Here is a 23,089-nt window from a genome sequence, read left to right on the forward strand (position 1 = left end):
TTCTACCCAATTGATAATGTGGTGTAGATTGAGTGACCTTTGCTAAGTGCAGCATACAAGAGACGAGGTAATGATCTGAGATGTCACCGCTCTGCGGCAGAATTGCTATATTATCAGTATCAGTTCTGTGCTTACCAAAATTTGAACTACTGCCTCCGGTGGATGAACTTTCCTTCACTGCCTATGATATCCCAATTTTCTGTGGATGTGTTTTGCTGGTTGGTGAAAAGAATAACCTTTTTTCATTTTTATCATTTGTTTGCATTGTAGACTTTAAATATTTCTTGGTTATCTCTAAAGCTCACTTCATAATTAGATGTGACATTATGGTGTCTTGGAAGCCTTTCTGAAACTAGTTTCCATATAAGGTACCTTGATACTCAAATGTTGTCTGTTAATTAATTGGCTAACTAGGCATTGAGGCGGCAAGACAGTTGCCTTGGGTTTCTAACACAGCCATGGTGTGACCACCTCTGGTAATGAGCTCAGGGTGTTGATGCAGAGTGAAACAGCAGGCGAGCTGAATGTTGTGACTCCTGTGGCTTGTTTGTCACACTTAGATCCTGCAGTTTCCAAGCTGTCACACAGGCATAGGCATGGTTGTGTCTTCTCTCCATCAAATCTGCAACCCCCCCCCCCCGAACTCCTGGCAGTCTCAGCTATTTGCCTTCTGACAAGCCTGTTTGATCTACAGTGCAGCTTTAGCTGTACACCATCTTGCCTGGAGCCATTTGGCTGTTAGCGTCTTTGAAATGATTTACAGTCACACCAGGACTTTAAAGGAGTTATATTACTGGCAAAAAGGAGAATGCTATCATCATTTACTCACCTTTTATGAGCCTATGAATAGAGATTTCCTTGCTTGGAGGTCTAACTGTATAAAAACACAGACACTTTGTATACTGTTTGCCATTAAACAGATTCCTCACTAAGATAATTCTTATGTCATAAAGCACCTTATTATTTGCAAGATGCAAAAAGGTTAATAATGTTTTGTTTCTTTCTAGATAAATCATGGATGCACACTCCAGAAGCACTGGCTAAGCATTTTATAGCATACAATGCCAAGGTATGTTATGAACCTAATTTTCCATAGAAAATTTTTCTTGTGTTTTACAGTTATGCTTTCCACATTGCTTGGTTTACCTAAAGGGATAGTTCACCCCCAAAAAAATAATTCTAAATCCAAATCCATATGACGTTCTTCTGTGGAATCTTTTTTCCAAACAATGAAAGTGAATGGTGGTCAGAATTTGTATTTGTGGGTGAACTGTCGCTTTATCACTGACATTTTGTACATGTAGACTATTGCCAAAAACATATAACTAAATATTAAAACTCTTTATTTTAAAGGTAATGTTAGTCTCTCTGTTTAAATACTTCATCCTATCTCAGCCTTATATGCAGAGGCAACTATATGTAAGCCATTTGTAGGTTAAAGGGATAGTTCACCCAAAAATGCAAATTCTCTCATCATTTACTCACCCTCATGCCATCCCAGATGTGTATGACTTTCTTTCTTCTGCTATACTAGTGATGGGCATTCCGGCTCTTTTCAGTGAGCTGGCTCGTTCGGCTCAGCTCACCAAAAAGAGCCAGCTCTTTTGGCTCCCAAACGGCTCTTTAAAAAAAAACGTTTTGTATTTTTTCAAGTCAAACAGTTTGCAATAGTTTGACTGTGATTAGTGTTAAAAAATGTCTAATAAAATTATTAAATGAAATCATACTCTACCTTAACCCCAATGTATTTAAAAATGCATTGGTTTGCATTTGCATTTAAAGTATATCTTTTTAATGTATGTAAACAAAGTGCATATAAATCTAACCATTCAAAATGAATAACATCTGAACAGCATAATAGAATATTGCACCATATCAAAGAAAAATAAATAACAATTTGCAAAACTGCAGCATCCCACAAATTGAAATAAATGTAAAAAAGATATAACTTTTTTAATGTATATAAACAAAGTGCATATAAATGTAATGAATACAATGTATTCAAAACGAATACAATCTGAACAACATAAGTTGGATCCGCCCTCCCTCACACATCTTTGGTTCATTGGTTGACACTGTGTGTCTGATTGACAGGAACAACAGGTGAGGTTGTTAGTCTGATCAGACAGTCAGAACGTTTGTGTGCACTTGAGTATTTAGGCCTATATTATTTTATTTCTTTTTTCGATCTTTGAATTTGTTAATTCTTTTCATTTAAATCTTTTGATTATTCATATCTTAATTTTTTGTATATTTCTATAAATAGATTTGGCTCTTCTGATATAGCGCTTTTCACAACACACATCGTTTCAATGCAGCTTTACAGGAAATCATGCATTAACAAATAAAAAATGAAACTGTAATATCTATAAAGTCTTTAAATAAAATAATGAATTAATAATTGTATTTAGAACCCCTGTGAGCAAGCTGAAGGCGACTTACAAGTGAATGGGTACCAAAATTGTGAAGCTCCAAAAAGCACATAAAGACAGTGTAAAAGTAATTCAGACGACTCCAGTGGTTAAATCCATCTCTTTAGAAGCACATCTGGGATGGCGCAAGGTTAGAAAACAATGAGAGACTTTTCATTTTTGCATGAACTATTCCTACTGTTGTCCCTAATAAGACACGCTGTGGCTTATTAGCTCTATCAGAACACTGCTTTGTTTGACTGGGTATCTGACAATCCCAAAATAAAAACATTGGATCAACCAGTGGTGTGAGTTTGGGTTGGGACTACTGTATATGTTAATGACCAATGGGAGACAGGGGGAGATGCTAGTGGTGCAGAAATAACTTCACCATTAAGGAACAATATATGTTAAAGTACAAGTATGATGATAAACTGCCTGCCAGAGCTGGATATCTGTTGCATCTTTGTGAATAACAAGTGGCATAATTTGCACAAAATGCTTAGTCAACATGAAATGAATTACATACAAGAATGGAGCCAGGTGTTTAGTGGGGAGTGGTTGCAAAATAAAAGACATTCATGACATCAGCTGGAAAAGTTGAACGGATGAGCAAGTTGTTAGATTTTTATATAAAATTACGATTTGTTTTTATTTATTTTTTTATAAAGTCAATAAGACCAGGGATGTGCATTAGGAGAGTAAATAGGTAAGTTTTGATGTCATGTTGACTTTAGTGCTTATTAGCATAAACCATACCTACAAAAAACAAATATCCAGAAGTCTAAACAGAGACATTCTAAATGGCTGGATCAATGCAAACACTATATCAAGTTCCCCCCTCAAAGACTTAGACTTTCCACAAAACAATGATTTTTTTTGTGTCTCTTTAGCGATTCATCATACAGTACGTCTTGAGGGAAAAAACATCTCATATACGCTGTCAGTGCTGTTTTACGCTCCAGTTCACCAAAGAGTCATCTTCTGTTCTGGGCTGAGAACCTGTATGCTCCCAGGCAGCGCTTCTGGGATGTCTTACTGAATCCCTAACAAAAACAAAACTGTTTTGATTCTCTGAGCTGCTAAAGTTCCGTCCGTGTTCACTGCATTTGGATAAGAGAAGAGCAAGAGACAAAGGGGGTGTTAATTACACAGAAAATAGTATTCTGCCAATTAAGGATGTGAAATGTCGATACTAAAATAAAATCAATGTAACAATAAAAAAAACTTTGATCTCTCCCATTAATTTATACACAAGTGGTCCTTTTCCTCCCCTTATAATGTCTCTGGTATTAAATAGATAGTTCACCCAAAAATTTAAATTCTGTCATCATTTACTCACCCTTAAGGCCTGCGTATACTTCTTTTGTCCGTGTTGCTGATCGCTCCGCGCACAGTATATGTGACGCAAATTTCGTCCTTACCACAGTCCGTGCGGACCCCAGATTTTGTTGTCAGGTGAACAGTCCTTGTCTGTGCGCATCGTCGGCGCATGCTCCTATCATTGACTGTATTAAAAGAGTATCATAAAACAGTTGTAGCATGCACGCGTCTAACACGTTCATATTCGCTCGTGGTCAAAAGAGTATATTTTGAAAGGCAACACGGTTGACCAGCCACGATCCGATCTGGAACACAGAAAAACAAAGTACACCCGGGCCTTTGTTACCTGTATGACTCTCTTCTTTGAAACACTCAAGACAGCCTAAAGGCCTTTGCAAACCAGAGGCGACGTGATAATGCGAAACAAATTGCACACAAATGGTCCTTTAACATTAAAAGCGCAGCAAATGATCACTGTTAGCACGTTCATGCTGTCACAGAACTTAAGGTTTAGGTATGGAAGGAGACGACGGGGGCAGTGGCACACTTCAGGTAGGCTTTTTATTTTCTGTCTTCAGTCTCTAGAGTGTAGCCTTCTCAGCCCTTTCCTTATTTCAGTCAGTTCAATGTCACAAAACTGTCAGTTAACAAAAAACATCTCAAACTCTTCAGCTTCATAATACAACACTAAAATACACAATAAGGCACAGCAGTCACTGCGCTCTCGTGCCGTTCTCTCTCTCTGCCTTCTCTGGCGTGCTCAGCTGTTTTAAGGCGTCTCTCTGCTAATCACTGTAATGAGAAACAGCTGTTAAAAATCATGTCAAAAAGTTGAGGTAGAGGGTGTGAAATAAGGTCCTGGGTCACTAAAGACCCGAGGTATGCATTTAAGGGTTAACTTAATTTAATAATATTTACATTTAACTTTTTCAAATGAGTATGTTCAATAGCATATTCAGTTTTGCTGTGGCATCAAAATTGGTATTAGGAATCATGGAATTTCACTGGTATTGGTATCGACCACTGAAATGTTGGCATCGTAAAAACCCTACTGCCAGTGTAGCAGGTGATAGATGAGCAAAGGCTGTTTGTCTGTGACACAAACCCTTTGGAACAGACCAGTTTGGAACAGTGATCAGAAACGTCTTGGTTACTTTTGTAACCTCCGTTCCCTGATGGAGGGAACAAGATGTTGTGTCGATGTAGTGACACTAGGGGTCACTCTTGGGAGCCCCAAACACCTCTGATCTTTGAGAAAAGGCCAATGGGAATTGGCGAGTGGAATTTGCATGCCACTCCCCTGGACATACGGGTATAAAAGGAGCTGGCTCGCAACCACGCATTCAGGTTTTGTGCTGAGGAGCCGAGAGAAAGTCCCCGCCATTTCAGCGGGTAGTTCAGTGTTGTGGCAGGAGGGACACAACGTCTCATTCCCTCCATCAGGGAATGGAGGTTATGAAAGTAACCAAGACGTTCCCTATCTGTCACTCACTCGACGATGTGTCGATGTAGTGACAGTAGGGGTACCTATACGAAACACCACAACTAGCTGAACTGTGTTACGTGGACTGGCAGTGCGAGACGGGCAGACCCTTGCGTGCCTCATAGCCAGTGCACCTGGCCATCACATAACCTCCTCCAATGCTCCTATGAGCGTTGTACGGTCCCCTGCACCTCGGGGGCAAGTCAACTGCAAAAAATGGGGACAGGCTAGCCCAGCCGTGGCCTCTTCTCTTTTTTCTCCCCAAAAAAAGAGTGGAAATTGTTTATCAACTGGGGGCCATAAGTGTCCGCGTCGGGGGAGGGTGTCGCTCCCAAGAGGAAAACACAGCGGAGACCACACCCTGCCTGAAGGGGAGGAAATTGTGTGGAAATACATCACATGGTCTTACCGAGTCTTGTCGGCAGTGTCGCATGTGTAGAAGTCCCTGTGGTAGGTCCTACCGAAGGGGGGAGGAGCTCTACAGACACGGCGACGGGGACATGAAGATGTGGTTTCACCAACGGGGGAACCGTCTCGTGGAAGATACATCACATGGAATTACAAATGGGTAACCAGCGCATGTGGAGCACCTACCCCAGTACAGGGCCAAATTAGCACACGTACTGGGCCAGCAATGAGTTTCTCCACAAACTTGCCTGCCACAGGGCTAAGGAGGAAGGACATCCAGGGTCTATGACTTCGTGAACATGACTGAGGGTAAAAAGCACACGTCTTCACCTCCACTATATGCAAGAGGTACACCCGGCCAGCTGTCCTGCAACTTACCTGCTCGTACCTGACAACGCATGGGATGAGATTGGCTCAACCCGGAGATTGTAGAAGCTCACGAAGGTATTGGGTGTTGCCCAGCCCACTGCTCTGCAGATGTCTTCTAAAGAGGCGCCATTGGTCAGAGCCCAGGAGGCCGCCACACTCCTAGTCGAGTGTGCTCGTAGCCCTAAGGGGGGTGGCACGTCCTGGGCATGGTAAGCCAAAGCGATGGCGTCAATAACCCAGTGGGCGATCCTCTGTTTGGAGACAGTGCTACCTTTCCGCTGTCCACCAAAGCAGACAAAGAGCTGCTCAGATCATCTAAAGCTCTGCGTGCAATCCAAGTAGATGCGTTAAGCACTCACAAGACACAACAACGCCAAGGCTGGGTCTGCCTTCTCCTGGGGCAGCGCTTGCAGTTTCACCACCTGATCCCTAAACGGGGTCATGGGAACCTTGTGCACATAGCCCGGTCGGGGTCTCAGGACCATGTGAGAGTATCCCGGACCGAACTCCAGGCACGTGTCGCTGACAGAGAACGCCTGCAGGTCCCCTACCCTCTTGATGGAGGTGAGTGCAGTCAGGAGGGCAGTCTTCAAAGAGAGTGCCTTTAACTCAACTGACTCCAAGGGCTCAAACAGGGCTCCCCGCAGGCTCCGCAGTCTCCGTAGGACCACGGAGAGATCCCATTAGGGAATGAGGTGCGGTCTGGGAGGGTTCAGCCTCCTCGCACCTCTAAGGAACCTGATGATCAGGTCGTGCTTCCCAAGAGACTTACCGTTGACTGCATCATGGTGCACCACTATAGCGGCCACCTACACCTTCAAGGTGGAGGGGGACAGCTGTCCCTGCAGCCTCTCCTGCAGGAAGGAAAGCACTGACCTGACTGCGCATCTCTGGGGGTCTTCGCGTCGGGAAGAACACCACTTAGCGAACAGACGCCACTTCAAGGCATACAGGCACCTCGTAGAGGGAGCCCTGGCCTGAGTGATCATGTCTACCACTGCGGGGGTAGGCCACTTAGGTCTTCCACGTCCTGTTCAAGGGCCAGACATGGAGGTTCCAGAGGTCTGGTCGCGGGTGCCAGATGGTGCCCCATCCCTAAGAAAGAAGGTCCTTCCTCAGGGGAATTAGCCGGGGGTGGGGGGGCTGTCATGAGGAGCGTGAGGTCCGAGAACCAAGTCTGAGTGGGCCAGTAAGGTGCTACAAGGATGACCTGCTCCTCGTCCTCCCTGACCTTGCACAGCATCTGGGCAAGTAGGCTCACTGGGGGAACGCGTACTTGCATAGCCCCCGGGGCCAGCTGTGTGCCAGCACATCTGTGCCAAGGGGAGCCTTGGTCAGGGCATACCAGAGCGGGCAGTGTGAGGATTCCCGGGAAGCCAACAGGTCTACCTGCACATGACTGAATCGACTCCAAATCAGCTTGACCACCTGGACCACCAAATCGGCTGTAGAACCCCTTCTTCATCTCGGCTGGAGGGACAGGCTCTATCGCATCCTTCCAAAGAAGGGTCGCAATTTACACGCGCAGGGCAGCGGCGTTCTCGCCCTTCACCAAGGTGAAGTGGATGCCGTTGAACCTGGGCGGACACCTGGTGAACTGAATTGCATAGGACGTCCGGACGGTCCGGGTCAGCCACCGCGACGGGTTGGAGAGCATAGGCCACGCCTCCAAACTCCGGGTGAGGGGGACCAAGGGGACAATCACATCTGACGTACCGGCAGATAGGGCCTCGTGGCAGGGCGGAGCCTGAGGCGCCACGTTGAGGGGGCTCGAGCCCCGAACCCGTGGCCGCGCTGAGTCTGGGGACGTTGAAGCACTTACCTGGCTCCGGATACCCACCATAGGGCTGGTCAGGGAGGGGGGAAGAGGGAAGTCATCCCCATAGTCCATCAAAATCACCCTGGTGTGGGTGTGTTTGTGCCACAGCTGGATGCACCGGGGCGAGGGGCCCACCTCCAGGGTGCCATGCCTGCTGTAAAGGGGTGGTGTCCAGCAGTCATGATAATGATGGCTGTGAGCACCGGTTGCGTGAACCAGGAGATGAGAAAACCGTTCTTTTGTTGACAATGTGGGTACCGCAGCTCTCTGGGCATGCGGCAAAATCAACAGAAAAGGAAACAAAAGATTATTTTCCTGGCCCTCCACCGGGGGATGGAGTGGTTTGTTCACCAGCTCCAGTGCAGTGGGTCTCCTCGTCCCTGGGTCACCCATCTCAGGGGCGCTTTGAAGCCTTCCTCGGGTTCTTGGCGGTGGGCCGTGAGATGGGGGACATCTGCTTCCTGCGGGTGGCCACGGCAGGGCCGGGCCGTGGGGGTGGGGGCGGACTGCAGCGGAACCAGTGTTGTTGGGGCGGGGGGACGCCCTTGGTGACGAGCAGACAGGGTGCGGGGTCTTGAACCACGCCAGGGCAGGATGTGCTGAATAGCCTCCGTCTGCTTCTTAACTGCTGAGAACTGATGGGCAAAGTCCTCGACGGTGTCGCCGAATAGGCCAGCCTGGGAGATGGGGGCGTCAAGGAACTGTGCCTTGTCAGCCTCCTTCATCTCGACCAGGTTGAGCCAAAGGTGGTGTTCCTGGACCACAAGGGTGGACATCGCCTGCCCGAGAATCCGCACTGTGACCTTTGTCACCCGGAGAGCGAGATCGGTTGCTGAACGCAGCTCCTGCATCACTCCCGGGTCAGAACTACCCTCGTGCAGTTCAAGCACCTTGGCTTGGTGCACTTGCAGGAGAGCCATGGCATGCAGGGTGGAGGCTACCTGTCCAGCGGCACCATAGGCCTTAGCCACCAGAGACGACGTGAACCTACAGGCCCTGGACGGGAGTCTTGGGCAGCTCCGCCAGGTGGCTCCGCGTCAGCCTGTGACTGGGCGACCACATCTGAAGGTGGAAGCCCAGCCAAGTCCTCAGCTGGACGAGCCCACTTTCTGATGCTGCTATCGACAACTCATCCTCTTCACGAGCCCTGAACAAGACCGTGAACTCACCCTGAGATGAGCCGGTGATCTCATCCTGGAACTTGACCAGGGCGAATGAGCGTGCTGGGGAATGGGAGGTCCGCGGGGGCATACCTTTGAGGTCCCCAAATCACTCCCAGTGCTAACCAACGTGGCCTCAAACCCGCAGGTTGAAGGACCACGGCGGAGAGCCGCTGGGGTGGCTTTCCCTCTGAGGAAGGAAAGCCGTGACTGCAACGTTGCCATGGTCATGTTCTCGCAGTGAGGACATGAGCCATCCATGAACGCTGTCTCCGCGTGGGCAGCGCCCAAGCACATAAGACAGCAATCGTGGCCATCGGAAGCGGAGAGATAACAACCGCAACCAGGAATTATACACAAACGGAAAGGCATCTTTAAAAAGACTCTCTCTGTGAGTGCCACTTTTTTAGAGGAAAATATACTCTTTCAGGGAAGAATATACTCTTTTAATCTGTCGAAGTGCCCAGGGGCGTTCTCTGCACTCCACTGGTGCGAGAGGGGAGAAGCCGCTGTAATGCACCATAAATCCAACAGCTTGTAGAGGTGAATGAGACAGCGGCGGAATTCAGCTCAGTGAATACACAACCGCTCGGCTCCGAAGAGAAAATCTGAATGAGTGGTTGCGAGCCAGCTCCTTTTATACCCGTATGTCCGGGGGAGTAGCATGCAAATTCCACTCGCCAATTCCCATTACATCACAACGTCGAGTGAGTGACAGATAGGGAACAAGACACTTTCCACCCAGTGTAATGTAGTGTATCTATCACTGCTGCCTCACTCTCTGTCCTACCGTGTTTACTTGCCCTTGACTGTGGACAGCATCCATCATCACTACGTGCTGCAGACATGTTTTATGGATTTGTTTAACTCTAATTTCAGAATAATGCATTTCTTTTCCCCATAGGAGATGCTCAGATAAAAGCAGTATAATTTCACATGTAAGCAGTCTGTGCAATAATTAGGACTACTCATGAGTCCATTAGTCTCTATGCTGCTTTAGAAAAAATTGTCAGACCAACAGTAATGTCTGAGACTTACAAATTACAGTTGTGAAATCCTAGAGCAAGGCAACACTGTATTGATATTGCTCTATAATCCCATAACTATAAATGCTAAACTTCTGCAGTTAATCCAGCCCAAAAATCTTAATGTACAGACTCCATTCAAACTTTTTGTAGATGATTTCAGCTTGAGGTGTGCCATCTATTTTTGTTTTTGTAAACTAGAAATTTAAAGGCATAGTTTACCCAAAGTTTGAAAATCTCACTTTGACTTGCCTTAAAAGAATATTACACACTGAAAGTTAACCAACAAACTGTTGCGATTGATCACCTTTTGTACATGTATTTGCATACTTAAGTGTGATTGCTGTATTCTTTCTTTTACGTCTACTGTATAGCCTTTATACTGCAAAGACAGCGTTAACTCATTGCATGTTGATTGTCTAGTACATCTAACAGAAAACAAGATGCGTGCTGTGTTTCATGACAACAGCAAAGCAGCCCTGATGCAGCATTTCATTCGCACTGAACTTATTCCTAGAACCTAAGAATACCTACAACCTCAACACTATTCCTGTGCTACTTTGCATACACTGGTATCTCCTTCGGGAAATGCAAATGTTGTTAGATTGATTTAACCTGACCAGAGAATAGCAGGAAAAAAGACAAATCTTTTTATTGATGACTATATATAGGTCAGGCAAGAAAAGCTGATAACGTTTGTGAACCTTTGAGATAACTGTTAAATTACTGTCGATTAATGTATACATCTCAATAAAGTAGCCACTAAAGAGACAATGGTGAGGTGCAGGCCCTTATCCTATGTTTTAAGAAACCATACATATTTCAAATCAGTCAGCACATTGTAGACAGACGCTTGACCACATGGAATGGGTAAAGGTTTATAGCTCCATCTGTTGGAAAATAAATGTAGTATGGTTCATCAGGGATTCATAACCTTTTTCAGCTGAACCCCTATTTCTACAAAGTAGTGTAAACTTTTCAATGTTATTACAATGTAATTACACTTTTAGAGCTATTTAATACAATTAAAACTAGTTGAATTATTTTGTGTGATTTCTAAGTGATATAGAAGTTTATACATTATACATTCATTATATTCAATTTAATTGGGCTTTGGCATTATTATCACATTCTCATGAACTCCCTGCAGTTCAATCATGAACCACTAGGGGTTAGCAAACCCCGAGTTTGGAGACCCTGATCAATGGGCTTGCATTACAAAGTGGTCAAATTAGGTCCAGATTAAACTGAAAGAATGTTCTTAGTAATCATCAAAGCTCTTAAATGAATTAAAAATTATAATTGAGCCCACAAGGTCAGAGTATCTGCAAAATGAAGTGAAGCCCATTTTGTGGCTAACTTTGTAGTCAATTTGAAAATATTTTAAGCATCCTCCTTCATGTCCAGCTTATCATTTAATTAACAAACCTTTGATTTGTTTAGACTTTTGTCAAGTTTAATTGTCAATTGCATTATACTCCAAAAATAAATAAAATAAAATAAAAATATTGCTTGTTTATGGCCACACATGTGATTTTAATTTTTCCCTCAGTTTCTGGGGAATACAGAGGTTGATCAACCCAAAGGTACAGAAATTGTGAAAGATGCAGTGAGAAAGCTCAAGGTAAGTTACTGTAGCTTCACTGTGGTTGAGAATGCAGTAGGTGTCGTTATTTACATCTGGAAATAGGAAGTGGTATTTATCTGAAGAGAATGTAGTAGAATATTAACACCCTACTGCTGTTTTCAGATTACACGTTTAATGATACATGGAGATCTTTTGCAACCCTACACTTTAAGAGCTTTTACACTCTTAAAGTGGAATACATAGATAATAAATTATGATCAGCTAAAACCTTAATAAGCCAAAAAAACAAATAAAAAACAAAGGACAATGCATCTGTGTGCACTTCTGCAGCTAATTCAGGATGGACTTCAAAGACTTTAGTCATTAATCTTACAGTTCAGACAAAATCTTTTTGTTTAAACATTGGCCCCTAACACTTACTTAATTAACTAATTTTAAACCATGACTTGTACTACACATTAATAACTAATACTGGCATTATATTCATGCTGTTTAGCCAGAGGGGAACTGGCCCCCACAGTGAGCCTGGTTTCCCTCAAGGTTATTTTTCCTTGCCACTGTCACCTTTAGCCTGCTAACTGGCACAATTTACAATCACGTTTTTTATTAAACCGCACTATTATGACTTTGAGACTCATGTTTTTTGTTAAAGCATAATTTTCTCTGAAGCTGCTTTGAAATTAGGTGTTATGAAAGGCGCTATACAAATACAAATGACTTGACTTTGATAAAGAGGAAATGCTGTATCAAGTGATGAATGCTATATGAATGCTATATAAAGATTTAAAAATATTTATTTAAAATAATAATATGCATTACATTGAATAAACATGTTTATTCGACATGTACAGTACTGTGCAAAAGTTTTAGGCATTTGTGAAAAATGTTGCATAGTGAAGATTTCTTCAAAAATAATGCCATATATAGTTTTCATTTATCAAATAACATCATGCAAAGTCCAGTAAACATATAAAAAGCTAAATCAATATTTGGTGTGACCACCTTTGCCTTTGAAACAGCACTAATTATCCTAGGTTACCTGTTTTTCTTGACTGCTGGCAGATAGGATGTTCAGAGCTTCTTGGAGAATTCGCCACAGTTATTATATCTATTTATGCTGTCTCAATTGCTTCTGTCTCTTGTTATGTTATCCCAGATTGATTCGATGTACAGTGGGAGGCTCTGTGGGGGTCAAGCTATCTGTTGCTCCCTGTTTTTCTATTCTATTCTATTTGCAAAAGGAATGTTTGAGAGTCTAATGAACACACTAAAGCTGAAGATATAAATAACCATCTTAAGACAAATGTTTTTGTGAAACATCTTATGTGCCTAAGACTTTTGCACAGTATTGTATATAAAATGTTAGTTCTGGTCCTGTATTGTTATTGGACTAGTAATGTTCCAATGGTGCTGTTATTTAGTATAATTGGGACACTTCACTGTTTGTATCACTCTGTCAATCTGTGTTGCTCGACGACAGGCAACTTTTGACCCTCATTTGGTTTTGTTTTGAAATATTTTTGTTATCAATGCAAAAACAGGCAAAGTTTATTATTTAAGTTATTCAGTATTAAAATAATTTAATATGATGAATAAAATGGTATTGCTTAAATACTTAACAGTTGATGTCTCTCTCTCTCTCACTCCCACACCCACACCTTTCTCCTCTACAGTTTCAGAGACACATTAAGAAGTCAGAGGGACAGAAGATCCCAAAAGTGGAATTACAAATCTCCATCTATGGCGTGAAAATATTAGATCCTAAATCAAAAGTATGTGCATATCCTAACAAACAGATTATGAAACACAATTCTGCAATCATTTACTCATCCTCATATCATTCTAAACACCTATGACTTTCTTACGTGGAACACAAAAGAAATTTGTGAAGAATATCCTGACTGCTCTTTTCCTTATAATAATAGTAAATGGGGATGGATATCAAGGAACAAAACAACAAAATTTAATCAACATAAAAGGATCCTAAAATTGGTTCTTACAAGTTGTGCACTACATTTAAAATCTTCAGAATCCATATGATAGCTTACCACATTTAAAAAAAAAAAATGTCTTTAAAAATTCACCTTTTGGAAGAAAGAAAGTCTTTAGGGGTTTGGAACCATTTAAGGATGAGGAAATTATAAATCATTTTCTATTTTGGGTAAACTATTCCTTTAAATTGATCCACTTGGGGACTTCCTCAGTTTATATTTAAAAGGCCGGCATTTTGTCTTCACAGGAAGTACAATACAACTGTCAGTTGCACCGGATATCCTTCTGTGCAGATGATAAAACGGATAAAAGGATATTCACGTTCATTTGTAAAGATTCAGAGTCCAACAAGCATCTCTGTTATGTGTTTGACAGTGAAAAATGTGTAAGACAACAGACATGTCATACTATTTCTAAGTCTCTATTATGAAATCTATCAATGATTCAGTCACTCTTAAAATTAGTTTTCAGAACTTGAAAATTAATGAGATATGGCTTAAAAAAACTAAAACAAATGGCCAAACAATACACTGCTAACATTGTTGCTAAGAAAATGATCTGTCATTTATCTGTCGATTCCAGGCAGAGGAGATAACTTTGACCATCGGCCAAGCGTTTGACTTGGCATACAAGAAGTTTCTGGAGTCTGGGGGAAAAGACGTAGAGACGAGGAAACAGATAGGAGGCCTGCAGAAAAAAGTGTGCATGACATACAGTTACAGCTTCTACAGAAAACCACTTCTCTAAAGAATGATCTATGAGTCATAGAGGAGCTTCGTGTTGGTGTATGATGGATTGAAATCTGTCTTCACAGATTCAAGATCTTGAAGCTGAAAATTCAGAGTTGAAGAAGCAGTTACAAGTCTTAGAGGAGCAACTAATGATTGCTCAAGTTCCTCCTGTAAGTACTTCCTCCTGTAGGACTTTCTGCTGGAAGAACAGACCAATTTGCTATCCACCATTCTTTTAATTAGCTGCATGCAAAACAGACATACAGTAATACTGTAGCTACGCCTTAAGACATGTATCTTCTTAAGCATAAGCTTATCCTATTTAAAAAAAAAAAAAAAACTGCAATGAAACATAATGGTGCACATTTAGTTTACCCTCAAATTAACATTTTGTCATTAATTACTTAATCTTAAGTCGTTCCAAACCTGTATCTATTTTTTTTTTTTTTTTTTTTTATAATGGAGCACTTAAAGAGAAATTTTTAACACTTCACACAGCTTTGTCCATACAATAGTACAAAAATGACAGAAAACCGTTAAAGAGTCATGAAAGTAACTCTTACGAATCCACTAGTTCATGGAAAATAACTGACTCAGAGAATTAATTTGTTCACAAATTGGACTGATTTGGTTCACGAGTTCAAATAATGACAGAATGTTTGGGTGAACTACTCCTTTTAAACTCTTGAAAACACACTAGAACTGACTGTCTGATCTCTCCGCAGCTTCTTCATATCAACTCTTCTAATGAAGCGTATATGCTTCAGAGACCCTCCTCTCTCTTCTGGTGTCACAATGTGACATCGTTCTCTTGTCTCGAAATCTCTTCTGTTACATTAACGCCAATGAGCTCACCTGACTCTAACCTTTCTACTGGTCTTCTGACTCCTCCGCCTGCTAAACCAGCTCTTTCAATGCCTCCCAGCGGAGACAGCATTACTCACCCTCCTGTAAAGCACTTCTCTTTTTACTCTTCTTCTATTTGTGGTCTTGATTGTTTGTCTTTCAGTGGTTTCTGCTCCTAAGTTTTTAAGAGGTCATGGAGATTTTTTACAGTGCTTGCAAGGCAGCACTGTATTGATTCAATTCAATTCAATTCAGCTTTATTGGCATGACAATCGGAGTTTAGTATTGTGACGAAGAGGAGGGCGGGGCGGGGTGGGGCCATGAGGACACACGGCTGGCCCTGAATTGGGCTAATCAGCCGGGAGGGGATAAATACTAGCCGGAGGCACCAGTTAGAGAGAGAGAGAGATGCACGCGGCCGGGTTGCATGTGTGTCTGTTTGTTTATGTTTGTTTTAAGTTAAGTTTCTGATTAAACTTTACGTTGACTGTTCAGCTGGTTCCCGCCTCCTCCTTGCCCGTCCTTGAACTTTTACAAGTATTACCAAAGCATTTTAAGGTTATGTAAATGCAAACTGTTTTAAATAAGATAATAATACAGTAATAAATACAACTACAATGATAATACAATGAAAAAAAAAATTAACATTTAAATAATAAGAGTGAACAAATAGAATAAAAATACCTATATATATATATATATATATATATATATATATATATATATATATATATATATATATATATATACTACACACACACACACACACACAAAATGTTTAAAAACATTTAAATCCTAAGCATGATTATATAAAATAATAAGACATACAGTATATACAAAATAGGAAAATATACACAATATTAATTAAATGTATACAGTTAATTAGTCATGTCTAACAGTGTGAATGGCAGACACATATTTAGCAGCTAGTGTGGTTGTGCTGTCGTACTCCAAGTATATAGGGGTTTTTCTTTGTATCACTGAGTATAAGGAATGATGGATTCAGTGTTTCAAATTTGGTGAAAAAAAATTATCTCACAGTGTGGTACTTGGGACAGATGAGAAGAAAGTGTTTCTCATTCTCTATTTCCTTTAGGTCGCAGTGTCTGCATATTCTCTGCTCTCTCAGTGTTCAGGCTTTCTTATATCTTCCTCTCTCTATTTCTAGATCATAATAACTTAATCTGTATTTTGAGAGGATTTTCTCTCTTTAAATTGTTTAATTGATAAGTAGTTTGCCAATTTTGTGGTTCTATTTAGGGCCAAATGAAGTTTGTTTTGGAGGTCAAATTGAGTTTTTAATGTTTTATCATGAGTATCTTTTAGATTTTTCTCAATGTCTTTAATAATGATTTTAGGGTTGTACCTGGAGTCAATCATGAGTTGAGTTTCATAAACTAGTTTAAGAGCAAGTGTATTTAGAGGATGAGATGCTGGTGGGATCTCATTGGTGAGGAGGGCTTTATATTTTATAGACTCTGGATCAGACTGATGGAGGTGATGCCAGAATTGAACAGGTCTCTTCTGTATTTCAATGTTTAGGGTATATAAGCCCAATTCAGTCCTGCAGCCGGTATTGGAAGTGCCTCTATGTACCCCCAAAATATTATTTGCAAATTCCAACTGAATTTTTTCTGCTGCAGTTTTATCCCAATTTTGAATATTTAAGACTGGTCCCCAAATTTCACATTCATATAATAGAATCGCTTTAATGATTGAGTTGTATAATTTGTTTTAATTGGTAATTTCATATGGCTGAATCGTGATTTAATTGCATAAAATGCCCTCCGAGCTTTTTCACTCAATGCTTTTACAGCCAGACCAAAACCTCCAGATGCACTGCTCTCAACGTCCAGATAACTGTAGCTGATGCGGTGCTGTAGGACCTCTCCTCTGTAGGTGAACTGGTATTTGTTTCCCTGATATCTGGCCTTCTTCTGGAACACCATGACTCTGGTTTTGTCCAGGTTGTATTGATATTTCTCAAACATTCTGATTGTTTCAAACCCCTAACCTTAAGTATTAAACATCTGTTAGTAAATCGTACAGACTCCATTCAAACTTTTGTAGATAATTTAACACTAGGTGTGCTATGCATTTTTTTATTTTGGTTTGTTGACTTTTTAAAGTTTGAAAATCTCCCTTTGACTTAAATTGATGAAAGGTTAATTCATTTATAATGCAAAAGACAGTGATGTCATCATAATATTTGCATACTGAATTACAATTGGCCTTCTTTCTGAATTCTATTTGCACCTTGAATTGTAATTGGTCTTGTCTTTCTTGCATATATTTAACCATTTAAAGCTGTCGTTACACTGCACAGTGATTATACGTTGATTCTTGTGTGCAGCCAACTGAAAACAAGATGTGTGCTGAGTGTCATGACAACTGCAGAGAAGCTCTGATGCAGCATTTTATTTACACAGAACTAAAGCCAAAAACCTGAGATTACCTAAAAATAACACTATTTAGTTGCTGCCTTGCAAGCAAAGGTATTTCCTTCAGGAAATGTGGCCATATTTCCAGTTGAAAAAAAACAAATGTGTCATGTGTTGTGGTAATGTTATGAATTTTATTTATGTAGCACTTCATTCCTTTTAAGTAGAATACTTTTTTTTTTTTTTTTTAAAGATAACACGTACATCTCCAAGATGTCTGTTTAAGGAAGGCACAACTTTATAATTTTTTCATACAAACTACTCATAAACATCTAAAAAAAAAGGAGCAGATTTACATACATTTTAGAATCACAAACATCTTAAAACATCTGCTGAATGTCCTTTTGACAGCTAAGAGAAAACATCTTAGTGCAGATGAGCAAACACTCTAAAAAAGCATATTCTGATAAAAACGCACACATCAAATAGACATCTTTGTAATGTACGTGTGCTCTCTGGGATTTGTTCATAATCAAATCAGTTATTCTTCAGAATGCTCATGGACTTTGCACATTATTGACATTCACAGGGCAACAGCATGTCCTCAAAGACCTCCACGGACGTATTTGACATGGTTCCATTTTCTCAAATGACCCCACTGGTTCCATTACCAGCAAGTAATGGCTCAGCCCTTCCACCCCCAGCGAGGCCTACAGAGATTAGTAAGTTTTTCTTTCTCTGATTCTGTACCAGAGGTTGCGAAATGTTGGCTCATGCGGCCATAAGATCAGGCTACGTATGAATGCAGTGACATTGTAAAAGTCTTTTTGCTTTCATTTGTTAAAGAAGTTAAAACATAAAATAAATGAGAGCTCATGGGTTCAGTCGCTGACTGTTGTAGTTAAATTATAGATAAATTATTGTCTTAATAGTTTTAAAAGTTATCATGACCATCTTGTTAATGTTTTTAAATGTTTGCATTTATCTAAATATTCAATAGCAGGAAAAAAAAACTATTCCAGGTTATCAGTGTCTTTGTTGTTGTTTTTGTTTGTTAGATGAGCTAGTTTATGGTTTAAGTTATTTTTTTGTGTGTGTGTTTGTTTATTGTTTTGGCCTGGGTAGTTGGTGCTTCCAAGTGATAATAAAAAAACACCATGTCCTAACCACGTGGAATGCGATAAGATTCCAGCGATAAGCAATTGCTTTGTCCACATTGAACATGAAACTTCTAAGCGATGTGACAATCACAGCCAATCAGAACATATTTGATGTTTAATATACAATTATGTGGATTTTAGACCAATGAGATTCCACAGTGGCTGGTGCTACCCTGTGCAATGCAGCAGAAATAGAAAACAAGCAATCAACAAAAATGTCCTGTAGCTCTTATCTCGTTTGCTGACGGTTTTGGACAAAAACTCAGATTTACATGGAAGAGATGATTAGGACATGGTGTTACCCTAGATGTAACAGTAGATAATACCTTACAGTACTGTTCTAACTAACAGAATGCTTTTGAAGAGGATATGTTACAGTGTTTCTCAGAATACCCTTTTTTTTTCGTTAGGAAGAGACCTGTTCGGTGCAGAGCCATTTGACCCTTTCACTTGTGGGTCAGCTGACTTCCCCCCCGACATCCAGTCCAAGCTGGATGAGATGCAGGTGACTGCATGTCTGTGAATTATTAGCAAGTGAGCAGCTAATAGTGCTGACGGTACGCACTGCCCCAGTGGTTAAGACTCTCTGAGGCAAATTTACTAAACAGTTGCACCACTTTTGCGCATAGTATTTCAGCATAACAACCTGTGTCTGATTCACTAACCACCCACAATCCAGTTTAATGCTATATGTGCTAAAATAGCATTGTGCAATGAGTACCAACCAGGGTTGGAGATTAATGGGGGCTTAAGCAAAAATGCCACCGAAATGGTCAAAAATGCCACCGAAATTCAAAATATGGGGGCAAAAAAATGCCCCCACAAAGAGTTCCTGTTTATTTTTATTAATGACATCTGATATAGTTACAAATACATGCATCGCAATCTTTATTTGAATTTTCACTTAACATTATTTGTAGTGTGCTGTCCGTTGTGCAGATGTTGCAGAGTCAGTGGCGAATCCTCGCACAATCAACCCTATATAACACTAATGGCTTTATTAATAATACAATACTTATACAGAACATTGACCACTTTATTTGTGTGAATCATATCTCTGAATAAACACTGTGTGAAATGTTTATTTTTACCCTGTTTTTTTGCCCTTTTTTATTACATTGGCATTAGGGATGCTCAGATCGATCAGCCAATATTCACATCCCATTATTGTTTGAAGCTTCTCAGTCTCTGCCGGGCGCTGGCATCTCAGTAATAATGCAAGTTACAAGAGGTGGTGTAATTCAAACATCTGTTAAATATCTTCAGATTAAACAGCATTAACAATAGTAGCGCATGTAGAGTCCAGAAACATGCGCTCTTTCTCCGATTTCCTTTCATCTCTTGCCCTCATGAGAGAGCGTGTGTTCCCCTCATTAAAGTTCAAGCAGCAAAAAGTGAAAAATGAACTATTAACTCAATCAACCAACTAAATAAAATGGCAGGAAAGGAAATTATAAATATAATAATTCTTTATACAATATTGAGATACCATAATATAATGTATTAAATATAATCCTAAATAAAATAGAAATAAAATAAGGAATAATAATAATTATATGAAATAATGACAACGAATCAATAACCAAAAATGTCACATTAAGTTTAATTGCACCAATGGGTTATCAGTTTGTCAGTTTGACACTAAGCTTCATTTTTTAATCTTATCTTAATATAGAGAATATTTTGTTAGCCTATACTTGATTTAAAGTCTTTTTTATAAAAGCTTGTAGTAAAGTTGTGCTGTAGTAAAGACACCTCCGCTTAAATCTCTGCGCTCATAAAAGCACCACCGCTTAAAAGGGCACCTTTACATTTGTGAAGGACACCTTTAGATTGCGCCCCTGTAGCCCCCATTCTGTGCAAGTCAGTGCATTTGAGCAAACATTCAACATGTTAAAGAGTCGATTCAGGTGCCTTGATCACAGTGGAACATGGTAGCCTGCTGCATCCTCCACAACCTAGCAGTCTGCAGCACCACCCCTCGAGATTGGGAGCTGTGCAATTGAAGTTGCATTCGGCACAAAATTTTGGGGCTCGTTTGTGCCATTACCTGATTTGACTTGCATAATTCATTCTAAGTGAAGTCAAAAAGGGACAAATATGATTGATTTTTATTTCATTTGATGTTTTCATTTTTGTGCCTTGAACTTGAATAATAGTGTAACAAACAGTATCAGGAAATCTTGCACATATAACAGTTACATTAATAATTTATTTGATGTGTTGTTCAACTAACAACCCCTCTTTTCTGTCTTTTTGCTTTCTTTCTGCTTCCAGAGGCAGAGATGGTTTGTATTTTCAGAAAATTTTATTTGTTAATTTCCGACAGAAATTCTTAGGTCTATTTTGCTTAACTATTTAAAGTATCTCCAAAGTTAAATTATTTATTTACAGCCCTGTGTCTGTGATTTCCTTCTGCGTTACGGTTTGCTTAAAAAGCATGTTCACTTATGAATCTAATCTGTATAAAAGTTCACCTAGATTGTGGTCTTGTATTTCAAATATTATTATTTTGTATTTATTTTTTTATTTATATATAATTTTTATAGTGGTTTGTGTAATAGAAATAATAATAAAATAACTTGTTTTTCCTGTTTTCCTTTTTTTTTCAGGAGGGGTTCAAAATGGGACTAACAGTAGAGGGCACAGTCTTTTCCCTTGATCCACTAGACGGTCGCTGCTGATGTCAAGAAGACATTCTTGTCACATTCATGTTAAACCATTTGTATTAAAGTACCAAACTCGGGTTTACAGTCAAGATGTCAATGTCTTATCTTGCGTTTTTTATGTATTTGCATTTGAATTTGGTTTACAAAAGGTATATTGAAAAATAAGCAGTAGATCACTATTTTTGTAAGAACTAAAAAACTGAAACTAAAATAGTAATGAAGTTTTAACACCCTTTGCTTTTACAGGCAATGAATGATGTAGAAAGTATGTCCAATTGCACACTAACAAGTTTCACAACTGTTATCAAACTACACATACAAACAGCATCCTTTTAAATGTAATGCTACAACTCATAAAAATGTCTCTAATGTTATTGATATCTTCTTTTACATTATTTTATATATATTGTTTTAACATTTAATGCATTACCATACGTAATAGATGGGGTAAACAACTCGCTCCTTTTGTGTGTATATATATATATATATATATATATATATATATATATATATATAACAGATCACGTAAAACTATGATATTGTTTTTGTTTATTGCAATGGATTCATGAAAATGCAGTATTTTTAATCTAAACAGCAGTGCCATAAATGGCAGGATTGGAATATTTCCACATTAACTTGTATTGCAGATTAATTTTATTTTATCTATTTCATCCGCTTGCACAAGGAAGCACTTTGTAAGAGCTTTGTTCATGTATTATTGTTAAGTTACTTTGTAAGCATTATTTTAGCCTTTGCTGTTGTAGTCATTAAAAGGAAACGGTACAGATTATCTGTGTGATTTGTTTTATAACATGCCTTTCTTAAACCTTTAACTTCATTAAATAAGAGACACCTTTTTTGGCTAAGCAAATCTTCACAAAAATACTGTGGTGTTGAATAACTTATTAAGATAAAAAAATATATATATATATATATATTTAAAGTACATTATAAAGAGAAAATACATGCTCTCTTAAACATTAGTATAAACGCTTGAAGTGTCAGAGAACATTATGGCTTTGCAAAGTGTACTGCACTTGACTCATTCATATTGCCTACTATTGTGTGTAGCCTACTGATTTTACACCGATCAGCCACAACATTAAAACCACCTGCCTAATATCGTCTAGGTTCCCCTCGTACCGCCAAAACAGCTCTGACCCGTTTAGGCATGAACTCCACAAGACCTCTGAAGGTGTCCTGTGGTATCTGGCACCAAGACGTTAGCAGCAGATCATTTAAGTCCTGTAAATTGCGAGGTGGGGCCTCCATGGATCGGACTTGTTGGTCCAGCACATCCCATAGATGCTCAATCGGATTGACATCTGGGGAATTTGGAGGCCAAGTCAACACCTTGAACTCTTTGCCATGTTCCCCAAACCATTCCTTAACAATTTTTGCAGTGTGGCAGAGTGCATTATCCTGCTGAAAGAGGCCACTGCCATCAGGGAACACCGTTGCCATGAAGGGGTGTACGTGATCTGCAACAATCTTTAGGTAGGTGGTAGGTATTAAAGTAACATCCACATGAATGCCAGGACCCAAGGTTTCCCAGCAGAACATTGCCCACAGGATCACACTGCCTCTGTCGGCCTGCCTTCTTCCCATAGTGCATTCTGCTGCCATCTCTTCCACAGGTAAACGACGCGCACACACCCAGCCATCCACATGATCTAAAAGAAAACATCGTTGATTCATCAGACCAGGCCACCTTCTTCCACTGC

General features: G+C 40.2%; 1 protein-coding gene across 11 annotated transcripts in view; it reads left to right on the top strand.

Annotated features, from left to right (window-relative positions):
- gulp1a (GULP PTB domain containing engulfment adaptor 1a) overlaps positions 1 to 22,153 on the top strand; it is a 110,344-nt gene extending 88,191 nt beyond the window's left edge. For 8 of the 11 annotated variants that reach the window (XM_051709128.1, XM_051709135.1, XM_051709130.1 and 5 more), the window contains 10 exons: positions 1,008 to 1,069; positions 11,551 to 11,622; positions 13,260 to 13,358; positions 13,826 to 13,963; positions 14,161 to 14,277; positions 14,393 to 14,479; positions 15,035 to 15,259; positions 18,126 to 18,258; positions 19,107 to 19,201; positions 21,309 to 22,153. In XM_051709128.1, the coding sequence (XP_051565088.1) occupies positions 1,008 to 1,069; positions 11,551 to 11,622; positions 13,260 to 13,358; positions 13,826 to 13,963; positions 14,161 to 14,277; positions 14,393 to 14,479; positions 15,035 to 15,259; positions 18,126 to 18,258; positions 19,107 to 19,201; positions 21,309 to 21,380 (1,100 nt within the window). In that variant the 3' untranslated portion in view covers positions 21,381 to 22,153. Of the gene's footprint in view, positions 1 to 1,007; positions 1,070 to 11,550; positions 11,623 to 13,259; positions 13,359 to 13,825; positions 13,964 to 14,160; positions 14,278 to 14,392; positions 14,480 to 15,034; positions 15,260 to 18,125; positions 18,259 to 19,106; positions 19,254 to 21,308 lie in introns of all 11 variants that reach the window. The other 3 variants (XM_051709136.1, XM_051709137.1, XM_051709138.1) reach the window with 3 other exon arrangements.
- The last annotated feature ends 936 nt before the right edge of the window (positions 22,154 to 23,089 follow it).

Source organism: Myxocyprinus asiaticus, chromosome 10, assembly GCF_019703515.2.
Source record: "Myxocyprinus asiaticus isolate MX2 ecotype Aquarium Trade chromosome 10, UBuf_Myxa_2, whole genome shotgun sequence".
NCBI classification, from domain to species: domain Eukaryota; kingdom Metazoa; phylum Chordata; class Actinopteri; order Cypriniformes; family Catostomidae; genus Myxocyprinus; species Myxocyprinus asiaticus.